The sequence below is a fragment of the Chelonia mydas genome, chromosome 18 (genome assembly GCF_015237465.2).
Source record: "Chelonia mydas isolate rCheMyd1 chromosome 18, rCheMyd1.pri.v2, whole genome shotgun sequence".
NCBI classification, from domain to species: Eukaryota; Metazoa; Chordata; order Testudines; family Cheloniidae; genus Chelonia; species Chelonia mydas.
In genome coordinates, this window is record NC_051258.2 from 22,031,874 (window position 1) to 22,055,881 (window position 24,008).

At 41.0% G+C, this 24,008-nt stretch overlaps 2 protein-coding genes across 2 annotated transcripts in view; one reads left to right on the forward strand and one right to left on the reverse strand.

Moving 5' to 3' along the window:
* Positions 1-7,132, forward strand: part of THAP3 (THAP domain containing 3) — a 43,400-nt gene extending 36,268 nt beyond the window's left edge. The window contains exon 6 of the mRNA XM_043531667.1: positions 6,164-7,132. Coding sequence (XP_043387602.1) covers positions 6,164-6,246 — 83 coding nt within the window. The 3' untranslated portion in view covers positions 6,247-7,132. The remainder of the gene's footprint in view (positions 1-6,163) is intronic.
* The window catches only part of DNAJC11 (DnaJ heat shock protein family (Hsp40) member C11), a 73,400-nt gene that overhangs the window by 31,253 nt on the left and 18,139 nt on the right, over positions 1-24,008 (reverse strand). The window contains exons 3-4 of the mRNA XM_037881117.2: positions 22,711-22,784; positions 16,114-16,215 (exon numbers count right to left, since the gene is read on the reverse strand). Coding sequence (XP_037737045.1) covers positions 16,114-16,215; positions 22,711-22,784 — 176 coding nt within the window. The remainder of the gene's footprint in view (positions 1-16,113; positions 16,216-22,710; positions 22,785-24,008) is intronic.

Below are 24,008 nucleotides of genomic sequence, written 5' to 3' on the forward strand. Positions count from 1 at the left end.
ACGGTGCCACAAGTACTCCTTTTCTTTTTAATAAAATTGAAACTAGCTTTACTTTGTTTACAGTAGCACAAAACATTTGCTCCCAAACTTTACTTGGGGAAAAATCTACTGTTTAGGAACGCTCCTCAGATAAGTCACCTTTGAGTGCATCAGCTTTCCAAAGTCTACAAGTGTTTCTCAAGTTTCCATCCTCTCATACCTGTGCTGCTCTTTGAAACAATGCCAAAGAGTTGGTGACTAGGGAAGCTCTGCAGCACTCTGCTGCTGCTCCAAACCTCTGGGAAGTGAATAAACAGAATAGCCAAAGGAAGCTAAGCAGAGATTTCAGGCTTAAGTGCCAACCACACTTGACAAAATTCCAGAGCGTGATTGATCAAGCGATATTGTATGTATGTGAGCACTGCTTTTAGCAATATAGAGAACTCTTCTGATGCTTTTCTGCTGCTCTTCATCTTTTGCAAATGCAGTGGTCATAGCTGCAGAACGGGATGATTTTCCACATCCAGTGTCCAACTTCAGCAGAGTGGTTTTGCTACAGCTTGTAACCCACTTTCATATTCTACGAAATTTGCTTTTAAAAAACGGAGTTACCAAACTTCAGCAAAGAAGGAGTATTCTGTTGAATTTGGATTGTGAATAAAGACAGAAAGCTGCAGCAGCAAAAGTAAAGTGTAAATAAAAAAGCCATAAATTGAAGACAGGTTTCAGTGGTAATTAATATGCAAACTAGATACCATTAACTTGGGTTTGAATAGAGACTGGGAGTGGCTGGGTCATTACACATATTGAATCTATTTCCCTATGTTTAGTATCCTCACACCTTCTTGTCAACCGTCTAAATGGACCATCTCGATTATCACTACAAAAGTTTTTTTTGCCTGCTGATAATAGCTCATCTTAATTAATTAGCCTCTTACAGTTTGTATGGCAATTTCCACCTTCTCTGTATGTGTATATATATCTTCTTACTATATGTTCCATTCTATGCATCTGGTGAAGTGGGCTGTAGCCCACGAAAGCTTATGCCCAAATAAATTTGTTAGTCTCTAAGGTGCCACAAGGACTCCCCTTTTGCTTGTGAAATGAGACACATTTTGCTTGCTCAAACTTCTGTCTGATATTCAGACTGCTGTGTAGTCAAACTCCCGACAGAGTTTAAATCCTGCTTTACTTCCACCTACATTTCTTGAAAATGCACATTTTTCAAGTTGAAATAGATTTACACTATAAAGGAAATCTTCTTGTAAAGTAATTCACTCCAGTGTGTTAACATTCTACTACAATGTAAAAAGATCCCACAGCACTGACAGTTCTTAACTGCACCCCTCATGTGCTAGTCCTTCTCTGCATGCAAGCCTAAGGCCTCATCAGTAGGGCCCTACCAAATTCACGGCCGTGAAAAATGCATCACAGACCGTGAAATCTGGGCTCCACCATGAAATCTGGTCTTTAGTGTACTTTTACCCTATACTATACAGATTTCACAGGGGAGGCCAGCGTTTGTCCCAACCCAAAATGGGGCCACAGGGAGGTTGCAAGGTTATTGTAGGAGGGATGTGGTATTGCCACCCTTACTTCTGTGTTGCCTTCAGAGGTGGCTGGAAAGAAGCGGCTGCTGGCCAGGCACCCAGCTCTGAAGGCAGCACAGCCAGCAGCAGCACGGAAGTCAGGGTGGCAATACCATACCACGCCACCTTGACTTCTGCGCTGCTGCCTTCGGAGCTGGGCGGCCGGAGAGCGGCGGCTGCTTTCTGAGGGCCCAGCTCTGCTGGCAGCAGCGCAGAAGTAAGGGCAGCAGTACCAGACCCGGCCACCCTGACTTCTGCGCTGCTGCTATCAGGGCGCTGCCTTCAGAGCTGGGCTCCCGGCCAGCAGCCGCCGCTCTCCGGCCGCCCAGCTCCGAAGGCGGCGCCGCCGCCAGCAGCAGCAGATACCACAACTGCCCTACAATTTCTGACCGTGAAATTCACCAAAATGGACTGTGAATTTGGTCGGGCCCTACTCAGTAGCTGCTCTCTACTGGGGAAAATCAACATTACTCACCTTAGTTTTTTCTCAAAATTTAGGATAAAAATCAGAGAAAACTTTTGAACCTTAGTGGTTTCTAAACTTAAAAATATAATTCTCTCTGGAACAAGATGATCATCTACCAGACATTTTTGAAGAAACCATCAAAACCCACATATTTTTATGAACCATTCACTTGATACTTATTGGTTTTTATGGACTCTATTTGCCTTTTCTCGCTCTCCTCCTTTGTCAATTATTATATTGATATTATTTAGCTCTCAATGTCCACTGGCCCACTCCAGTAACATCATAATAATTTATGAGGTCATTTTAAAGAAAAAGCGAATCTATGAATGAAAAATAAATCTGAAGAAGAGCTGCAGTACTCGGGCTTTTTTTTAATAGATACAGTAGAACCTCAGAGTTACAAATACCTCAGGAATGGAGCTTGTTCATAACTCTGAAATGTCATAACTCTGAACAAAATGTTATGGTTGTTCTTTCAAAAGTTTACAATTGAACATTGACTTAATACAGCTTTGAAACTTTACTATGCCGAAGAAAAATGCTGCTTTTAACCATCTTAATTTAAATGAAAGAAGCACAGAAACAGTTTCCTTACTGTGTCAAATCTTTTTTTAATCTTCTCCTGCTATTTTTTAAAATAGTTTATGTTTAACATAGTATTGTATTACATTTCCTTTTTTTTTTTTTTTTGGTCTCTGGGGCTGCCTGATTGCATACTTCCAGTTCCAAATGAGGTGCGTGGTTGACTGGTCAGTTCGTAACTCTGAGGTTCTACTGTATCTTTTACCTGTCCTCACCTTTGTCTAATTATTAACTATATAGATTGAGTCCTGAAAATTACTGTATTTTTTTTCTCATTAGCATTACTTTGGACATCATCAGATTTGTATTTCGGGTTTCTTTTTCTACACCAGTGGTAGTTGTAAAAATACTCACCTTGACGAAAAATAGCAGTATCTAAAGTTTCAAACCTGAAGCAGTCTCATTGCATATAAAGTCTTTGGAAGATTACAAGAAGCCACGTGCTCCTTATATCATCTGAACTGAGTATTCTGGGGTGGGGAGTTGTCCCTCAATGTTTTTTTTTAAGCATATTTCAGCTCCTGCCTTCCACAAGATGCATTTCACTGGATTATGAGCCAACGTAGTAGATTCCATAAAGAAATTTTCCCTACCGCCAAGTAGGTGAAGTCACTCTCAAACAGCCTATAGATCTTGGCAAGGAAACTGGCTCAAATACAAGCACAGACAAAGCAGCAGATGGTACCGTTAAAAAACATTATCAAAGAATGACAGCACCCCCTCTGCCACCGGAAAGGAGAGAGAGAGAGGTCGCTGCTACCAACAACTCACCGTCAGCCACCTGTTCAGAGAATATGGGAGAAAAGAAAACAACATCCTGAAATGTGGGAGCTGCACATGAGCAGTAAGAATGAACTAAGAATCCTACTAGAAAGTTAAATCTGCACACACGGCAGCATGCTGTAAAGTGCAAAAATTCAGTACGAAAGGGGGTTATTAACACAGCACCTCAGAGCAGCCTGCATTACGGACTGATCACCTGAAAGTCTCTCTAATAAATACACGTGTTTTTGAATCTTATAAGCACAACACACGACTGCTTTTTAATGATCTCTTTTTTGTTAGAACTTTCCTTGAAAGTCAGCTTTAAAGTACTTTAGAGTCTTTTTCTCTTTCCATCTCCCCAAAAAATACGTCTCATGCAATGGCGCATCGAACAGAGCCCTTCACAGCCTCGCCTAGATTGGCAGGCTACCACTTGCAAGCTGGTTGAAAGTAGAATTAAAAATTAAAGCCACATATACTGCGTGCTGGAGCCAGCTCAATACTCCTCACAATATCCTGGGGCTGAGAACTCAGGACAGAGCCTTGGAAAAGCTGGCTATAAGCATATTATAGAATACAGGGTACTTTCTAAAACAATTTATAACCATTCCACTGCTTTCCCACTTCCTGAGGTCATACTGTGTGGGCAAGTCAAGAATCTTTCACCCACCATTTAGATGAAACCAGGTACTCCAAACAGTGCTGGAAGCACTTTAATAGAGAGAGATTGCAGGGAGGAACTCTTAGAATCAAATTAAGACCATAAAATTGCTCCCAAATGGAAACCTTACCCATCAGGTTTCTAAAGGTATTGAATATTTACGGCCAAGTTATAACCCCCAACAACAGGGTGTATGATGAGAACTGTGACATATCCTCCAATATAATGTGGATGACATATTACTACATTGAAAAGATCCATGCCACTTCTCCCAGTTAGACAGGATTAGGTCATCTCAGGATTTAAAAATATAGATACCTAAAATCAGAACCTTTGTCATGACTTGGCAGGACATTCCATCAGATGCAGCCTCCCCTTTAGATGGGCTCAGCAGGGGGTCATGCACCTGAGAACTCTCATTTCAGCAAAGCCACAGGAATAGTTTTAATTATACTCAACCCTCTACTAGTGAAAATCCAGAAAGACATAGAGAACTGCCCCACTTGACACGGTCTCTCTCTTACTTGGAGAGTGTGTGGTGCAGATAAACATCCTCTAAGTCTAAGTCACAACACCAGATGAAAGTTTTACCTCTTCTCCTTCCTAGAGTGGGTATAATTAATTTAAATATATCGATTTCCAAGTTTATACAAGAGAACAAAACCAGCAGGATTAATTTAAATTACCCTGGTCTTCTGAATCAGCTGGGGGTGTTTTTGATGCCTAGTGTCAGGCTGATTAATGCACTATACTAGAGGAGCATGTAGCTGACTTTGGGCTGATAGAGACCTTATGGATTGACCGAACACAGTACTCAGATGTCCTTCTCGCCAAGCAATGGGGACAGGCACATCTCCCATCCACTTAATGCCCCTACAGTACGGAATCCATTGAAAGCATATAAAGAGGCGATTAAAAATACATCTGTCAAACTCTATGATCCCTCCCCTATGGGAGTGATGGGATTTCACCGGGGTCACACTTGGGATTCCCAGCTACTCTCAAGACCCCATAAACTCTGTAGAAAGATTGATCTTAATTCTGCAGCAGGACCCCTTTATTGTGGTACCTTAGCATAGCTACGATTGGAGGTTTTTAGAGAATTAACTATGAAAATGAAGAATATAGTCAGAACAATATCCAATTATTTAATTTGATATTAAATTCCATTTTATATGCTGTCCCATAATTTATAATTTTCAGTATGCTGCAAATTTTTACATTGAAAACAAATAACAGTATCAGAGAGATTTTTAGGGGGGAAAATGGAAATTTTAACATCTGACAAGGGACAACCGGGGAATTTTGGCACCTGAGAAAGTGCAGGAGGCACTTTGGGTTTGCGGGATATGCCCATGTGCTGAAGGTCTTGGAGGCTGGAACTCAAGTCCCAGCACTGTGACAGATGACGTCTGTCAACTTGGGCAAGTCACCTGGGGGAGATTTTTCAAAGGCACAAATTCCCATTGCAAATCAATGGGAATTGGACACCCTAGTTTCCATTTGGGCCTCTGAAAATCTCCCCCTTTCTCCGTGCCTCGTTCCCCTTCTAAAACTGGGATATTGATACTTCATTTCTCCCACCCTTTGTTGGTCTTGTTTATTTAGATTGTCAAGTCTATGGGACAGGAACAGTCTCTTTTTAGGTTTATGTATAGCACCCAGTGCAATAAGGCCCTTATCTCAGTTTAGGCCACTAGATGCTACCATAATATAAACAAATTAGTGAATTCAATGTTAATTTTGAAATCTAATTATGAAAATGTCAATGTCAGCACCCCACAGAGATAAACTCAGCAGGTCACAACTTGCCCAGAGCTACTGTTTCAGGCTGTCTGCAGACTCAGGAAGTCATCACTGCTTCTGTTTAGACTCATTTCAGAGTAGCAGCCATGTTAGTCTGTATCCGCAAAAAGAAAAGGAGTACTTGTGGCACCTTAGAGACTAACAAATTTATTTGAGCATAAGCTTTTGTGAAAGCTTATGCTCAAATAAATTTGTTAGTCTCTAAGGTGCCACAAGTACTCCTTTTCTTTTTGTTTAGACTCAGTTGATGTTTGAAAGTTTCCTTTACAATTATAAGGGCTAGACTTGTTTTGTTTTTTTCGTTTATTTCAGTGAATGGTTGGATTGTACAGCACAATCCTGCAGCAAAGGATGGATTCGTACATTCCACGGCCACAGAATCACAGAGTACATGAGGTCCTGGTTGCAGTATCTGTTTACATAGTAAACGAGGAAAGATGTCTGAATGAAAATGCATTTATTTATATCAAAGCTTCTTGGTCTCTGAGGGTATGTTTACACAGCACCTGGGAGGGCGCCACCCGCGTACATACCCAGGGTGTCCAGTGGGTTTGTACTTGGGCAGCTAGCCCGTGCCACCCCCCACACTGCCATGGCCAGACTGCTGTTTTTAGCACACTAGCTGGAGCAAAGCTAGTGCATCTGCTCACCCACACGGGGAAGCACCCTCCCAGCTGCTGTGTAGACTCATCCTAGAAAGGAAGGATGACAGTTTCTTGAATTCATCTGCAAGGAGCTTTCTTTTATTTTCTCTCTTCTCATGTTTTACTATTATTATTTCCAGGAGAAATGACAAATTTGCTAGGGCAGTGCTTTCCAAACCAAAACATGCCAAGGACCCTGTCCCAAAGAGCTCATAATCTACAAAGATTTTGTCAAGCTTGCTACTGACGTGTTGCAATGGCTCCTATATACGAAAGCTTTACAATAGCTCAGACTGCAAGCAGCATCCACTTATGACGTCACAATCACTTTTATGGAAAACAGCTGAGATAATAAGAAAAAAATTGTGTCTTCACTGCAGAGTCATGCAAGAGGAGGAAACTCAGTTTAGGTGAAAGCTTTATTCCCACACAAATATCCCCCAGCAATGTTCTACTTTTCCTTAGTTATTATTGCTAATTATTGCAAAGGAAATGGCTTTTTGCATAATTGTAGCGTGCCTGTTTTTCAGGGGTTTTCAGTGAAATTCCCTCTTCATAATTTTCCTTTTATAAAAAATGTGGGTGCTTTTTAATTAAATAATTTTGCAAGGAGCGTGCTTTACAACAATGAAGACACAATTTCCATCATAAAAAGAAAAGGAGTACTTGTGGCACCTTAGAGACTAACCAGTTTATTTGAGCATGAGCTTTCGTGAGCTACAGCTCACTTCATCGGATGCATAGCATATCGTGGAAACTGCAGAAGACATTATATACACACAGAGACCATGAAACAAAACTTCCTCCCACCCCACTCTCCTGCTGGTAACAGCTTATCTAAAGTGATCATCAAGTAGAGCCATTTCCAGCACAAATCCAGGTTTTCTCACCCTTCCCCCCCCCCCATACAAACTCACTCTCCTGCTGGTAATAGCCCATCCCTCTTTGAAACCTCTCTTTATAATGCGCATGATAATCAAGGTGGGTCATTTCCAGCACTAATCCAGGTTTTCTCACCCCCCCCCCCACACACCCCCCTCCAAAAACCACACACACAAACTCACTCTCCTGCTGGCAATAGCTCATCTTACAACGTGCACAGCAATAATCCAAGTTTAACCAGAACGTCTTGGGGGGGGTTTTGCAGGAAAAAAACAAGGGGAGACAGGCTACCTTGCATAATGACTTAGCCACTCCCAGTCTCTATTCAAGCCCAAATTAATAGTATCTAATTTGCAAATGAATTCCAATTCAGCAGTTTCTCGCTGGAGTCTGGATTTGAAGTTTTTTTGCTTTAAGATAGCGACCCTCATGTCTGTGATTGCGTGACCAGAGAGATTGAAGTGTTCTCCGACTGGTTTATGAATGTTATAATTCTTGACATCTGATTTGTGTCCATTTATTCTTTTACGTAGAGACTGTCCAGTTTGACCAATGTACATGGCAGAGGGGCATTGCTGGCACATGATGGCATATATCACATTGGTGGATGTGCAGGTGAACGAGCCTCTGATAGTGTGGCTGATGTTGTTAGGCCCTGTGATGGTGTCCCCTGAATAGATATGTGGGCACAGTTGGCAACGGGCTTTGTTGCAAGGATAGGTTCCTGGGTTAGTGGTTCTGTTGTGTGGTCTGTGGTTGTTGGTGAGTATTCGCTTCAGGTTGGGGGGCTGTCTGTAGGCAAGGACAGGCCTTTCTCCCGAGATTTGTGAGATTTCCATCATGAGTCTTCCTGTAAAATGTAATCTGTCCCGGGGAATCACAAAGATTGAACTGGGAAGGCAGCCAGTTCTATGAATAAAGCGAGCGAGAGAGTGAATCAGTGATCAGCTAGTCATAGAAGAAAATCAAGAAACAATCAAATAGTGAGAGTAGGAATGTAGTAATCTGTGTGGCAGGCATTGTCTTACAAGGTCAGAGAGATAAACTGATGACAGAAGCCCCGAAAGACAGAAAATCAAGCACCAAATAACCCTAAACATAATACTCTATTCCACAAGGAAACAGTGCAAGGTCATTAAAACTGGATTAATAAAATCAGGGGGTTTGATTTGGACCAGGATGTGTTCTGCAGCACTTTGAAATGGCTGCAGTGTTCAACTACCAGATTTAGGTATATTGATTAAAAGGGAATTAAAATAATCAATACATGAAATTACACTAGAACAAATTAACCCAGCTGCAGAATCTATGTCTAAAAACAGGCAAGAAATATAGATTAAGCATGCAAATAAAATATCTTATAAATCTGTCTGACACACTGGTCAACCAATGAAGGGTGGTCAGAATAAACTCCAGCATCACCTGTATCCTACCAAGTTGATCATCACACTTTTATGTAGCCTGGTTGGGAAAACTCCCTTTTCACTAAATTTTCCCAATTTTGTTACCCACTGGTGGGGTGGTAGCTTTGGTGGAAGTACTACTGAAGACAAGGCTCCAAGCAGGGTTAGATGGCACGAATGTTACAATGTCACCAACCATGCCATTGCTAACACTGGTGGAAGCAACCAAGAGATATTTTAGATCTAAAAGCTAATGCAGATACAATGTCTTTGGAGGGTCTAGTTTACTGCATGTCTTTTCTGCTGTACCTCTCCTAAGATGGTGGCGCAGGAAGAAATGAGGTATTTTTCCACATCGATATGAACACAGTCACCATGCGATATTCTGTAATCTTCAGCTACGTGACAGCTGGAGTGTTTTACATATTATTAATGTAGGACTCCAAGAACTATTTTATTACTTTCTTTTTCTGTAAAATTGCCCATCAAAATTTATTTTGTTTAAGCCAAACTGAAGTGGGCATCGGACTAGTATCTGAGTCAGCTGCTGGCTAATGCATTCAAGAAAAAGCTAAATTTTGATCCCAGTGGAGGCCCCCCCCGAAAAAAGGCAAAGGTACTCTGCTTGTGAACCAGAATTGTAACCACAGAGAAGGAGGTAGTATTCATAAGATGCAGTACTACAGAATGGCAAAAGAAGGAGCAGTGAAAACAGAGATGGCTTAATTTTTATTTATTCAGACATGTTAATTATACCCAGAGTAGTATCAGAGAAGAGATTCTTCCCGCTCTTTCTTGCTTCTATGCATCCGATGAAGTGAGCTGTAGCTCACGAAAGCTTATGCTCTAATAAATTTCTTAGTCTCTAAGGTGCCACAAGTACAGATACAGACTAACACGGCTGCTACTCTGAAACCTGTTCCCTAGGGAGAACATTCCTGCAAGTTGACGCATGTGAAGAAAAAGGTGGTGGGAGCTGGATAACCCTCAAAGTATCTGTATTCTCCGACACAGGCAAATAAAGAGATTTGCTCTCTCCAAGTGTGAAGTATTTCCTCTCAAATCAAGTAACTGACTTTCCAAACCCATCAGCACATCTCAAAAAGCAAAAACAGAACTCTAAAAGCAAATAACCCAACTTAAAATCTGCCAAACTGCCTATATCTGGGTATTGCTCAACATTTCTGGTTAGAAATGCTTTATTTAGCTGGAACCATTTTACAGAACTAATAAAACGTTAGACATTTTAAAATAGCTTGCATTCTTATGAAATGATCACAGCTGTGCTACCTAATTCCACAGGAACGCTGCCTAGAGAGACATTTCCATAGAATGCCAATAAGCAATTGCTGTAAACACCCAGATGGCTAATTTTATCGGATGACACAGAGGCTCAGGCTTACGCTGCAGCTCTACTTTTTATTGCTCACAACTACTGTGAAACACCCAGAAAAAAGTGTCAAATTCCTGAAGTCACAAAGAAGCATTATATGGCAATAACCAACCCCCCACCCCCTGTCTGTTCCCCACACTCCTCAGAATATCCATTTGCACCAAACCACCCTCATTTGCAACCAGGATGTTTCCAATTTCTTTAGTTTTATCCATTTTCTGGAATCCATTTTCTGGTTGGAATGCCATTGATAAGAGATCATTAAGGTTGAATCAAAGGAGCCAACGGGCCTGTTTTCAATCACTGTCTGTCACTCCTGTTCTTTTGCACAGTTTGTTTTGATTGCTGTGCTCTCTTCATCTCAGCTCCCACTCAGAGTGTATCTTTGGTCCCCACATTCATGGTAAAATAAACCCAGTTGCCTCCAAGCTCCTCTGAAGCCACACTGAGCTTCACTAATCTGCCTCCTGATTGTCCCATATTTCAGGTTGAGGCTAGAGAGACAAGATTGAGGTAAAAGAGCTATCTGGTCTCCAGAAGACTTGGTTTCGCCAAGGGAAATACAAAAGAAGGGCATCTCAAGTACATTAGGGATTCATTTAAAACCATTTTTTTGGCTTTGAGATATTTCCAGTGGTTTTTAATACAGAAGTTCTGATTTTATTAAGACCATGAAGGGAAGAGTTCTTCCATTTTACCCTTTGTGTATTAGCAGAAAAGCTCCAGTAAAGACCAAAGCACATGCAAGAAGAAAAAAGATTTCTTCTGAAGGCAGGGAGGAGAGGAAGAGAAGAACAGGAAAGTGAGCCTGTGGGCAAGTGGCACAGAAAAACATTGCTCAGTGGACTGACAATAATTTGCAGACTCCTGTATATTGACACAATTTTTTATGGTTAATTTTTATTTGATTTTGCAGTGATAACATAGGTGGCACAGAGAAAAACTGCCACAAAAGAAAAATTAAATTACATACTGTAAAACAGTTTTTGTCCCATGGGAATGAGCAGAGCATAAACTGTTCTTCAACAACATGAGATATGCCGACAGATAAATCTTAGTATTCATAGAACAATCTGTGTTTAGTTGTCCCTATATGGCAGAGGAAAAAGGACAGAAAGCTACATCCGGGGAGCTGAGGAAGGAATGGAAGCTGCAATATCATCTCAGCTAAAGTCTTAAAGACACAGTTTAGCGCTAACGTCCTTTCTGAGCGACAGGCGAGACACACATATTTATCATTGCAGCAGACTTATCAGATCAGGGTAGGTGGAGTGGGAAGCTACATCACCTGTTGAACTACACAAGACCAGTCTCCGCGTAGCCAAGTCTAATGATGGATTAGAGAAAGAGAAATGTAAAATCAGATCAAGTTCTCCCTACACACGCCTATATTAAGAGAGAGGAAATGATACCACAACAAGCGACAGGCACCTAGACTCAACCTCACACCCTGTCACTGCTCTCACTCCCCTCCCTCTCATTCATGAAACGTTATCCACCAGAAAGATCTATCAAGGTGAAAATCTTTGTTTGTGCTCTTCTTTTTTTAAAATCAGACCCATGCAAGTCTTTCAATATTCTCTTTGCTGGTGAATTATATCTAAATTACATGATCTCCACTCTAATTACGCAATAAGTCAGAGAGAGACCAGACAATAAAGGACAGTTACCAAGCACCTTATTGATGGTATAAATATTTTCTTCTGTTTTTAAAGATTTAAAGAAATAAAACGTTTAATAAAATGTTCTGTTTGCTCTGCCTCTTTGCCCATGTTGGCCTGAGACAGTAATGGTGAGCTCCAGGTGTCCAGACACTGAAGCCAGCATTTGGTCTGCTGGCTGTTGTTAAGAGGGATGAGAGCAAGCCACATCGTGTATCCATAAGAGGAGACAAAGTTAGAACATTAGGGAAGGAACTCTGGATAATTTTAGTATTATGACAGGTGTGGAATTGTGAAGAAAAGTAAAGTTTCGGTGCAGAAGAAGAGTTGTGTATTATAGTGCAATTAATTTACCAGACTCATAATAGAATGAAGCGGGCAAGGAAAATAACAGTGCAAAATATTAAACATGTTGAATATAAAGTATCAAGTACAGAAAAAAAAAAAAAAAAAACAGTATTGCATTTTACCTTAACTCCTCACTGGATTCTTTCCATGCATTAAACAGTATTTACAGTTGTTCCTGATTTATTCCAGAATAAGAGTATTTTCCTCCTGTTTAGTTTAACGCACTCTGGGTTAAAGTAAACAGGAACAAGGAATTCCTGTTTTGGAATAAGAATGTCTACACACGAAGATGGTCTGAAACACCTATTGTGCTTTAAATTCACACACTACCTTAATCCGCATTAATTGTCAAGTATAGGAAACTTTTAAAGGGATACTACTCTGATGGGGTGCAAAACATTACCCACATCCATCTTAAAAAGTATATTTTCGTATCCCTGGTAATATAAACACTATCATTTCTCCAAGACAACAGTTGCACCAGTGTAGAATCTTGGCTGATGAGCTGGATGACCCAAGAAACAAGTTAAATCACAGGTTTCAGGGTAGCAGCCGTGTTAGTCTGTATCAGTGCACTGGGACTACATATGGTGATGGTGGCACTGCAGCAGCCTTCTTGTTACACTACGAGCTACCAAGCACACAAAATCTGCTCTTCACTGTTTCTTAATGCAGAGTTTGTCAATTGTGAGCCCCAAGCTAGCTTGTCCAACGCTGCATCTTGAAGACAGCTAAGTTTCTCTCAATTAAGGGGGCATTTATAAATAAAATGGAAGTTATTTTCTCATCCAGGGATTTCTATCCAAATTGGAGAAATTCTCTTTGTCTTAATAAAGGAGTTTAAAATGTGTGCCCGGGGGCAGCAGGATAGAGGGGGTGAAATCTAAGCTGACGATCATGATTACATCCCAAGCCTCACAGAACTTGATTTCCAGCCTCGGTTTCAAACATAGGCACATAGGGGTTTCTGTTATTTTATGCAAAATAGTTTAAAAGCCAAAAACTGAGTAATGTTTGGGAAACCTCAAGCATAAATTAGGCTAGCGCAGCTCCAAGAGATTGAACTCCTAGCTATTGTGTTACTTCACTGCATAACAAGTGAATACCATGTGGTTCAGGAAGCTTTTAAACAGCAATAGCTGGTAATCTCTGCTATACTCCTCAGCCTTGTCTTGCTAAGTGTGGCTGGACATCAAGCCAATAACCCATCAGGGACATCAGGATCCTGAACTACTGGAATGTCCTCCTACCCTCAGCAGGGAGAGGAGAAAAAGCAGTGGATGGCCACCACGTTTGACTTCATCTTCCCCACAACACACACACAAAATGTTGCTATGAAAACTTATCAACACAAGACTTTATATCCTTGAGTGTATTTAAATAACTAAGCTTCAGCTATGATGGGGGTCATTTAGGTACCAGTTTATTACAGCTCAAGCAGAGCCAGAGCTAGGAACAATGCACTGGATAGCAGCTGTTGTAGTAAGAGTATGATAAAGTTCTCTCAAAATGGACACTAACTGTGCTATTGGCAAGATCCCAAAAATATTCAGGTTTATCAGAGAATCTAGGACTGGAAGTGACCTTGAGAGGCCACCTAGTCCAGTCCCCTGCACTCATGGCAGAACTAAGTATTATCTAGACCAGCAGTTCCCGGCCAATGGGAGCTGCGGGGGCAGCGCTCAGGGCGGAGGCAGCATGTGGAGACCCTCTGGTCCACCAGGGCAGCAGGGACATGTTGTCCGCTTCCCGGAGTGGCGCGGAGCCAGGGCAGGTAGGGAGCCTGTTCCCCGGCATACTGGGAGGGAGGGGAAGGAGTTGACGAAGGGAGAGAGTGGGAGGAGTTTCTCAGTGAGGCCCGTGGATCCCCTGGAGTACCCTCAGGGACCGCAGTTTGAGAAACGCTGATTGATACCTTCCCTGACAGGTGTTTGTCTAACGTGCTCTTAAAAATCTCCAAGGATGGAGAGATTCCACAACCTCCCTAGGCAATTTATTCCAGTGCTTAACCACCCTGACAGTTAGGAAGTTTTTCCTAATGTCCAACCTAAACCTCCCTTGCTGCAATTTAAGCCCATTGCTTCTTGTCTTATCCTCAGAGGTTAAGAAGAACAATTTTTCTTCCTCCTCCTTGTAACAACCTTTTATGTACTTGAAAATTGTTATCATGTCCCCTCTCAGTCTTCTCTTTTCCAGACTAAAAAAAACCCAATTTTTTCAATCTTCCCTCATAGATCATGTTTTCTAGACCTTTAATAATTTTTGTTGCTCTTCTCTGGACTTTCTCCAATTTGCCCACATATTTCCTGAACTGTAGCACCCAGAACTGGACACAATACTCCAATTGAGGCCTAATCAGCACGGAGTAGAGCGGAAGAATTACAACACTCCTGCTAATACAGCCCAGAATGAGGTTCACTTGTTTTACAACAGTGTTATACTGTTGACTCATATTTAGCTTGTGGTCCACTATGACCCCCAGATCCCTTTCTGCATTACTGCCTCCTAGCCATTCATTTCCCATTTTGTATGTGTGCAACTGATTTTTCCTTCCTAAGTGGAGTACTTATTGAATTTCATCCTATTTACTTCAGACCATTCCTCCAGTTTGTCCAGATCATTCTGAATATTAATCCTATCCTCCAAAGCAGTTGCAACCCTTCCCAGCTTGGTAACATCCGCAAATTTTGTAAGTGTACTCTCTATGTCATTATCTAAATAATTGATGAAGATATTGAACAGAACCAGACCCAGAACTGATCCCTGCAGGACCCCACTCATTATGCCCTTCCAGCATGACTGAGAACTACGGATAACTACTCTCTGGGAACAGTTTTCTAACCAGTTATGCACTCATCTTATAGTAGCTCCATCTAGGTTGCATTTTGCTAGTTTGTTTATGAGAAGGTCATGTGAAACAGTATCAAAAGCTTTAATAAAGTCAAAATATACCACATCTACCGCTTCCCCCATCAAAGAAAGCTATCAGGTTGGTTTGACACAATTTGTTTTTGACAAATCCATGCTGACTGTTCCTTATCACCTTATTTTGCTCTCTAAATTCCACCTGGAAGATTTCTGCTACGCAACTGATTTGTAAATTGTCATTCTTTCATTCAGTTTCAAAGATGCATTTGAATGTATCTCAGCACACTTGTGACAGGGGAAACCTGTCAGAGAACTGCAGGGAGTTTCACTTTATTTGGAATATTTGCATAGGACTCAGAAGTTCCCGTGTTTGGAATGTTTTCTCAGGGTTCCAAGAAAGATTTTTACTTCTACATGTATCTCACCAATGAAAGCACAATGAATTCTCCATAGAGCAGAACGTTTTAAAACAATTCACTTTACTGTAAAGCACATGCTAAATGTTTTTTTCCCTGAATTTCCCTTATAAGTTGCAGCATTATAAAAGGGTGGGAAAAACTACAATAAATGACCCTGTTAGTTTCAGATCACTCCTCTAGCCATTAAACCTGTTACGTCTAACAGTTTAAGGCATAGGTGCCAACGTTTCCTGATGCTGGTAGGTGCTCAACCTGTCCCCCACCCCGCCCCCATTCCAAACCCTTCCCTAAAGTCCATGCCCCAATTCCGTCCCCTCCCTGCCCCACTGGACTCCTTCCCCAAATCCTCGCCCCACCTCCGCCCCGCCTCATCCCCTGAGCGCTCCACATTCCCGCTCCTTCCCCCTCCCTCCCACAGCTTGTTATGCCGCGAAACAGCTGTTTTGTGGCAGCAAGTGCTGGGAGGAGAAGCGGGGATGCGGCGCGCTCGGGGGGGGAGGCGGAGGCAAGGTGAGCTGGGGCAGGGGGAGTTTGGCTGCCTCGGTGGGTGCAGAGCACCACCAATTTTTCCCTGTGGGTGCTCCAGCCCTAGAGCCTATGGTTTAAGGCTTCATTCTTCAGATCAGATGTGTTTTCTACTTTACCTTGGGATTAGTTCGCTGCTGAAGTCTCCTTTCTTCCCTCTCTCTCTGCAAACGCTCAAATTCTTCTCTAATTTCAGCTGGAGTTCTCCTCCTCTCCACAACCTGTGCACAAAGGAATTAAGAAACTAAGGTTAATAGGTAACAGAACATCCAGCCAACAATCACAGACAACTGAATCTCTGATGGGATTTAGAACACTCCAGTGCTTTTCACTCCCTTCTTAGATAAGATCCCCTTTCCTGTCACAATATGATTGTTTCCTGTGATCCATTGTGAAATCAAGCCACTGTGTTTTTATTACTTTATTTATTTAGATTTATAATTCAAGCACCTATTCCTGGCCCAAAGTACTTTTTACACAATTAAAACTATACAACACAAATAAGAAAAATCTCTCTCTATATATACACATGTATGTATTTCAGGTATCTGAGAAGCAAGGTGGCTGAGGTAATATATTTTATTGGACTATCTTCTGTAGTGAAAGAGAGAAGCTTTCGAGTTACCTGAGCTCTTTTTCAGGTGTGGGAAAGGTACTCAGAGTGTCACAGCCAAGTACAAGATGGAATAGATTGTTTAGCATTAGGAGTTAATACGTATTGCAGGAGACCATTCAACGTGAAGTGGGAAGTTAACACTTCTGCAGTTACAGAACTATGAGCGTTAGTGAGTACAGATAGTTGCAATGAGAACATAAATCCAGTGTCTTTATTGAGTCTCTGATTTTTAATCAAAGGAAAGTTATCAATTTAAGCTCCCAGGCTCATCTTTTGAAGGCATTCCTTTGAGGACAAGGACTAAGAGGTCTAATATATCTGGCAGTTCCAACAAGGTATGATGATATTCACATACCATACCAATAACCCTATAACTGCCCCACACAGAAGAACCCTCTCACTCTCTCTTTCAATCAATTCCTTTCTCACATGCCTAGGAGAAAGGTGGTCTATATGCCATGTGCCCATCGGGTTATAAATCTGGCATATTGGGATGTGAGGGGGTAGAGAGAGTTTCAAAGCGATGATGCCATCATGAAAAGTGTCCTGCCAGCAGCCCCCTTCTCCATTTATACCCAAGATGAGCATACAGCTCCATCACCTCCACTGATCACAAATGTAGTGGTACCAACATCGTGAAAGAAACTCTCTGAAGTAGAGAGGTCCCAAGTCACATAAAACTCAATAGGTTAAAACCAGCACTTTATACTCCACCTGGAAACTGACCAGCAGCAAATGGGGTTTAGAGATCCAGAGCTACATTTTAAACTAATGTAATCCTGTTATCACCACCAAATCAGTCAAAGACAGCAAATCTTAACAATCAAAATGAAATATTTATTTTAATGACTCAGAGAGACTGGTCTACTGATGTGCTTACAGGTGAGCATGTGTAAGTGTTTGCAGGATCAGTGCCTAAGGGTCCTATTTTTCATTATGAAGTTCATCTTCAAAAGGAAGTTACATTCGGGATAACCACATAGTTCATTTAAAAGAAGAAACAGGGCTAAATCTGCTGACTTTTCAAAACAGACTGCTAACTCTAATCTGCCTAACACCCAGTTTTAAGCAGTGCTTCCACTAACACTTATACTGGAATTTTATCATGTGGAAGTTCATGGCTTCAAACAGGATGGATAAAAATCAATGATAGGTTTTTTTCCTCAAAAAGCATTTTATCAAAAAAATCTGATTTAAATAAAAAAAATCTTAAAAAAAAACAACCTATCTAAAGATAGTTTTAATTAAGACACATTATAGCTCAAAGATATCTCATCATGGAATAGGGATTATAAATTCTAATTCTAAAGTATGAGACAATATATTCATGTAATGTTTAAGAAAAGTTTTGTAAATGAGTTCCAATAGTTCATGGATGAGGGACCCAATATTATGGGGTTCCACAGGCTTCTGAATAGATTATTTAGGTTAATCTTTCTATCTACCCAGTGGGACTCAGTGCTCAGTCTAGAAGATACCAGAGATGCTTCGTTTTGCAGTTCTCAAACTGGATTCGTCTCTCCAGAGATAACATGCTTGTTAACAGCAAAAATGTTTTTAAATAAATAATATACAGAAGTGAGACATAGCAGACCTCAACTCGATTGTCCCTCTGCAAATCTGCATACACAGAGTCAATCCCTTACCTCTCTCTAAAAGTGCAAAGTTTCAGAAAGTTCAATTAATAGAAGATCGTTAGGGGCGGAATAGATCTGGACAAGGAGAAGAAGTCTGGAGATAAATGTGAGAAGCAAGGGACATATGTATGTTTTGTTAAAATATTATATGTTTGCTGTTGACAAAAAAAATCCAGAATACTTAACTTTGTTGTTTTAGTTAAATAAAACAATTTAAATGCCTGTCTGGCAATGGTCTCCTCCTAATACAGCATGGCAAGAAAATCCTCCAAATATTAATGATTAACCTGCTGAATCAGAGATAGTTCACCTCCCAACGACTTCATAAATATCTGCTTCAATTATCCTTGGTAAATGAAATAACCAAACAATCATTCATTTTCTGATATAGTGTAGCTGTAAAACTAATCTGAAAAATTTTCAAAATAAATCACTGTTTAAAAATATATAGTGTGTACCTTCTAAAAATGAAACCTACATCTATCTCTGAGTTGTAAAGAATATGTATTAAGGTTATAACAACCAACAAGAATGCACTTTTATGTAGAAAATCATGGTTAAATCGAGTCTTCCTGACTAGTGATTTAAATCAAATCCACCCTGGCTTCAAGTGAGATACACAGTGGCCTCCAGAAATGAACGGCTGTCTCTGAAGTTCAGATTCCTGTGTTGGACATTTCACTCCAGCACTCGTCCCTCGCCTTCACCCACTCCTCACGCACAGAGGATTATGGAATTTTGTGGAAAGGGAACCCCGATTCCAATAGGAACCATGCAAAAAATGTAATTGTATAACACATTCATATTCTGTCTCATAGAACACCAGAATGGAAACATGCCCCCTTATTCTCTTCTCTCCATTCTACCTCATCTTCCCTCCACTTCTGTTTTCCTTCTTTAATCTTCCCCACTGTCCCACTATCTTTTACTCTGTCTCCTGTCTTTCCCGTTGTACATTCTTCTATTCTTGACTTCCCTAAACTCTAGATTTTCCCTTCATCATTTACCTTTTCTCCTCTACTTCTCCTTACGCCATTTCTCTCCTCCCCCTTCTTTTACCTTCTCTCCTATAGCATCCTTTTCTTCCAATATTTAAAAGCATAATAGCACTGGTCTTGGGCACCCATCAGCTGAGGAAACATTCAGCTTCACAGAAGAAAGGGTTACAGTATTTGTTCAGCTCTACAGGGCAGAGAGACAATTAAAATATATGAAATCTCAATGAAGCCAGTCTCCCATCCCTTCACCCCAAAAAGAGATTTGCACTGTGTTAAGCTGGGCTTTGAAAAACTGATGGGAAACCCACCAGGCAACGATCAGCCTTTTGAAGCCAAACTTTGTGGAGAAGGTTCCTAGGGTCCCTTGCATATGAATCTGAGGCATTAGATGTTAGATATCAGCTGCAAAAACTGCTGGTGGTAAAGTCTTAATTAAGCATGAGGTATGGTAAGGACTTGCATGATGCTGACTTTAAAACCACCTTACAGAAACCCGGATATTAAATCTGTCTTTCAGAACTATGTAGAAGACACGTTTGGCAGGTAATATGCTTTGCCAAGGCCAAAAGGGTGAAATATGTTGTGGAGAATCCCAGCTGCTTAACCTTTGCAAGTTTGAATTAAGAACTCTTAAGTTACTTTTTCTCTGACTTTCTTTATGACATAAGGAAGAGGAAAAGGTTCCATAGGTGTCAGTTCACTCAATTTCTAGTCATCAGATTATAAAATGAGTTAAAATTCAGAACACATCCTGCATGGAGGCTAACTGCAAAGTTTCAAATGCTTGGCCTGTCCAGTTCTCATGAGACTGAAAAGGTCTCTTTCATTCTTTTATATTCAACCTGGCACTTCATTTGGATTCTCAAGGGCCACCTATATCCACTACTGTTTATATTTACATACCAGTCACCAGAGCCCATAACACAATGATGAACAGCGGAATAAAACTAAGTAACTTAGGGCTTATCTACACTACCCGCCGGATCAGCGGGCAGCTATCGATCCAGCACGGGTCGATTTATTGCATCTAATATAGTTGCGATAAATCGACCGCTGAGCGCTCTCCCGTCAACTCCGGTACTCCACCAGAACGAGGAGCACAAGCGGAGTCGATGAGACAGCGTCAGCTGTTGACCTACAGCAGTGAAGACACTGCAGTAAGTAGATCTAAGTACGCTGACTTCAGCTACGCTATCCATGAGCTGAAGTTGCGTATCTTAGATCAACCCCGCACGGTAGTGTAGACAAGCCCTTATTTGTAATTGGGATACTGAAAATTAATAGCCTTAGACTCTACACATCCACAGTCTAGGTTATGCACGTAGAAAGCTGAACAGACCCAGAAAGAATTTAGCAATGGAAATCTAAAATACTGGTTGTGATCTTCCATATAATCAGTATTGCACTGAGGCTTTCACTATCTATATGTATTAAATATGAGAACTTATATTAGTGTAACATAAGGTTGCATTTTTAAACAAAAATCAAGAAATGTAAACATTAAAGTTCTAAACATATCATACCCCATTTTGCCTCAAATATATCCATGAAAACCCTTTTAAAGTCTATAACAGCTGGGTGTGAAACACTCTATTTTTTTCAGAGTAGCAGCCGTGTTACTCTGTATTCGCAAAAAGAAAAGGACGACTTGTGGCACCTAAGAGACTAACAAATTTATTTGAGCATAAGCTTTTGTGAGCTATGCATCCGATGAAGTGAGCTTTAGCCCACGAAAGCTTATGCTCAAATAAATTTGTTAGTCTCCAAGGTGCCACAAGTACTCCTACTCTTTATTTGTGTTCATCACTATTCACCATTTGTGGGTGAACTTTAATTGATGCCTCTTACTGCCAGATTACAGGACTGGACAACAGGGGAAAGGGTAACTTGATAGTCACCCTATTCTAGTCACTCCCTTGGAAGAATCTGGCATTGGCCATTGTCGGAAGACAGAATGCTAGATGGACCCTTGGTCTGACCCAGTATGGCCGTTCTTATGTATGCGCTGACTTTTCAACGTCTAAAATTGCTACTTTGATGAAAAATTGTGTGTTTAATTCAATGAAGAAATCTATAACTATTTAATTTGCTTTTTTCCGTTGCAAATTAGCATGAATACAAGGACTCTGGGTGGACTTCCTACTGAAAGGTTCAGTTTACAAAGTGTATCCCTACCATACATCAGAAGGCTAAAAGTCAAAGGAAAAAATGCAAAACAGCCATGCTAAAAACAGGTATCTTCTCGATCCAGGCAACTGTGTTTAGGGAAAACATGTGCCAGTTTCTCCAAATTGACCATATTTCTGCTACCAGCACCCTGGTGAAAATATATGGCAAAATCTAAACAAATACTGTAACCCTTTCTCCTGTGAAACTGGATGTTTCATCAGCTGATGGGTGGTGGACCAAAACCGGGAGGGATTTCATCACCTGGAACAAGAAACCCCAGCAGCTAAAACCAAACTAAAATCAGATGCTGTAACATGAGACCCATGTGGGACAGTAGGAACTGAGGCAAGCAGTCAGAGAAGTGACTCTGTTCGATATTAGGATTCTCGGAGCAAGTGAAACGAGTGGACTGGATGCGGAAGACTCCATTCAGGCAGTATCACGGTACTCTACTCAGGAACGCAAGATGGTAACCACAATAAAGTTATATAATGTCACCATGATAGCCACAAAGTTATACACTTCTGAAACTTGGCAAATGTAAGAAGCCCACAACAGGAAACTTGACGCATTCCATCAGAGATGTCCGCAGAGAATACTTGGTGTCTCCTGGTGGGATAAAGTAACTAATGCTGGTGTGTCACAAAGGACAGGTCAACACACTCTAAAGACAATGATTTGAGAAAGAAGGCTGAAGTGGTTTAGGCATGTTGTAGAGCTGTAAATAAAAAAAATGACCCAGCCACTCCCAGTCTCTATTCAAAGCCAAGTTAATGGTATCTAGTTTGCATATTAATTCAAGCTCAGCAGTTTCTCGCTGGAGTCTGTTTTTGAAGCTTTTCTGTTGCAGAATTGCCACCTTTAAGTCTGTTACTGAGTGGCCAGAGAGGTTGAAGTGTTGGGGAGGATAAAGAGTGGATAAATCCTCTTTCACAGCACTTTACAGCTGCTTCAAGAAATCTTTAATCTCACAGACTAGCTGATTGTGAAAGTGTTTTAGATGAAAGACATTTGCATGGGACTGGAAAGACACCGATGACACATTTGTCTCAGAAAGATGTTGCTTTTCATGGTAATATTCTATTAGGGAACTCTCTGAATGTCAGATTTGTTGTACCCCTTTCAAAAAAGAAGAAAAAAGCATTACTTGAAAATCCATCGAGATGTTCTAAAAGAGAGAGGCAGAAATAACTAAACAAGAGTGCCTTCAAATAGATAGTTTTGATATCGTAAGTATTTCAAATTAGGCTGGATTTAGCCCCTTTTGTGAGATATAAGGAAAAGAATTTCTCTTACCTCCCATCCTTCCATTTCCAGTCCTCTCCTCCCATATATGTCATAAATGGCTCTTGTCTGTGGATCACTAAGCACTGCAAATTAAAACCAAACACACTCAGAGTACAGAACTCAGTTTTCAGTCTTTCCTTCAAAATTCCAGCAAATATATCAATGACTATTTCAAATAAAAACACAGATACTGTAGACCAGCTGTAAATAGACACACAAAGCGTCTTCCCCTGCTCCACAAATGATTTTCTACACCTACACTTACTCACAGGACACACTAACATCTCTATCCACTAGATTTCCATTCCTTTAAATATAAAAATAAAAGGACAAAAACTCTGATAGAGACATGCAGATTAATATAATCTGCAATTTTTAAATCACAGAAGCAATATTTTTTAAGACCAATGAAACACACACCTTCTAGCGATCATCCATGGGACCATTTCCTATTTCATCAGGTGAGCACAGCACATTTGTACGTATTCAGGCATTGAATCTCAATTCATAGAGCTTCAGAATTTGTTTTTTCTAAAAGGTTTAAAGTACTTTAAAACATAAAAAATCCCAATCACAAAGGAGCAAAAGCAAATAGCTGAGATTATGGCAATAATTTTCCCAGCAGCGACCACATCCCTGAAGAAAAACCTGTGAACACCTGCACTCAACTCATCTGGTGAAGCAGCTCTAGGAGGAACCAACTGCTAACAGAAAGCACAAGTCTTATCCCAGCTATGTGGATGAAGTAAGACTGAAATATTCTAAACAGAAGGTAATACTGCCACTGGGTGCGCACACCGATAGCACTGTGCCACGGCTGATTTTACAGGCTGCCTGGTGATACCTACCCACTTTTCCAGCAATGAGCCTAGAAGCAGCATTTTGGTGCAATTACACGAATATAGCAGAGAGGTTTTTCACTAATATCAAACTGCAGCAGGAGAATTTACAAAATTCCATTCAGAATGGCATTTCAGCACACACAACATTAGGTATTAGTCTGTATTTTTTAAATCAGTCCAGACACACACTTTTATGGTTTATTCATCTCCTTCTCTTGGTACAGAAAGTATAGCATGCTTTTAGTCACAAAGCTACTTCCTAAGGCAGCAGTTCTCAAACTGTGGGTCGGGACCCCATTTTAATGGGGTCACCAGGGCTGGCGTTAGACTTGCTGGGTCCCGGGGTCGAAGCCCAAGCCCCACCGCCCGCGGCCGAAGCTGAAGCCTGAGATCTTCAGTCCTGGGCAGCTGGGCTCAGGTTACAGGCCCATCCCACAGGGCTGAAGCCCTTGGGCTTCAGCTTTG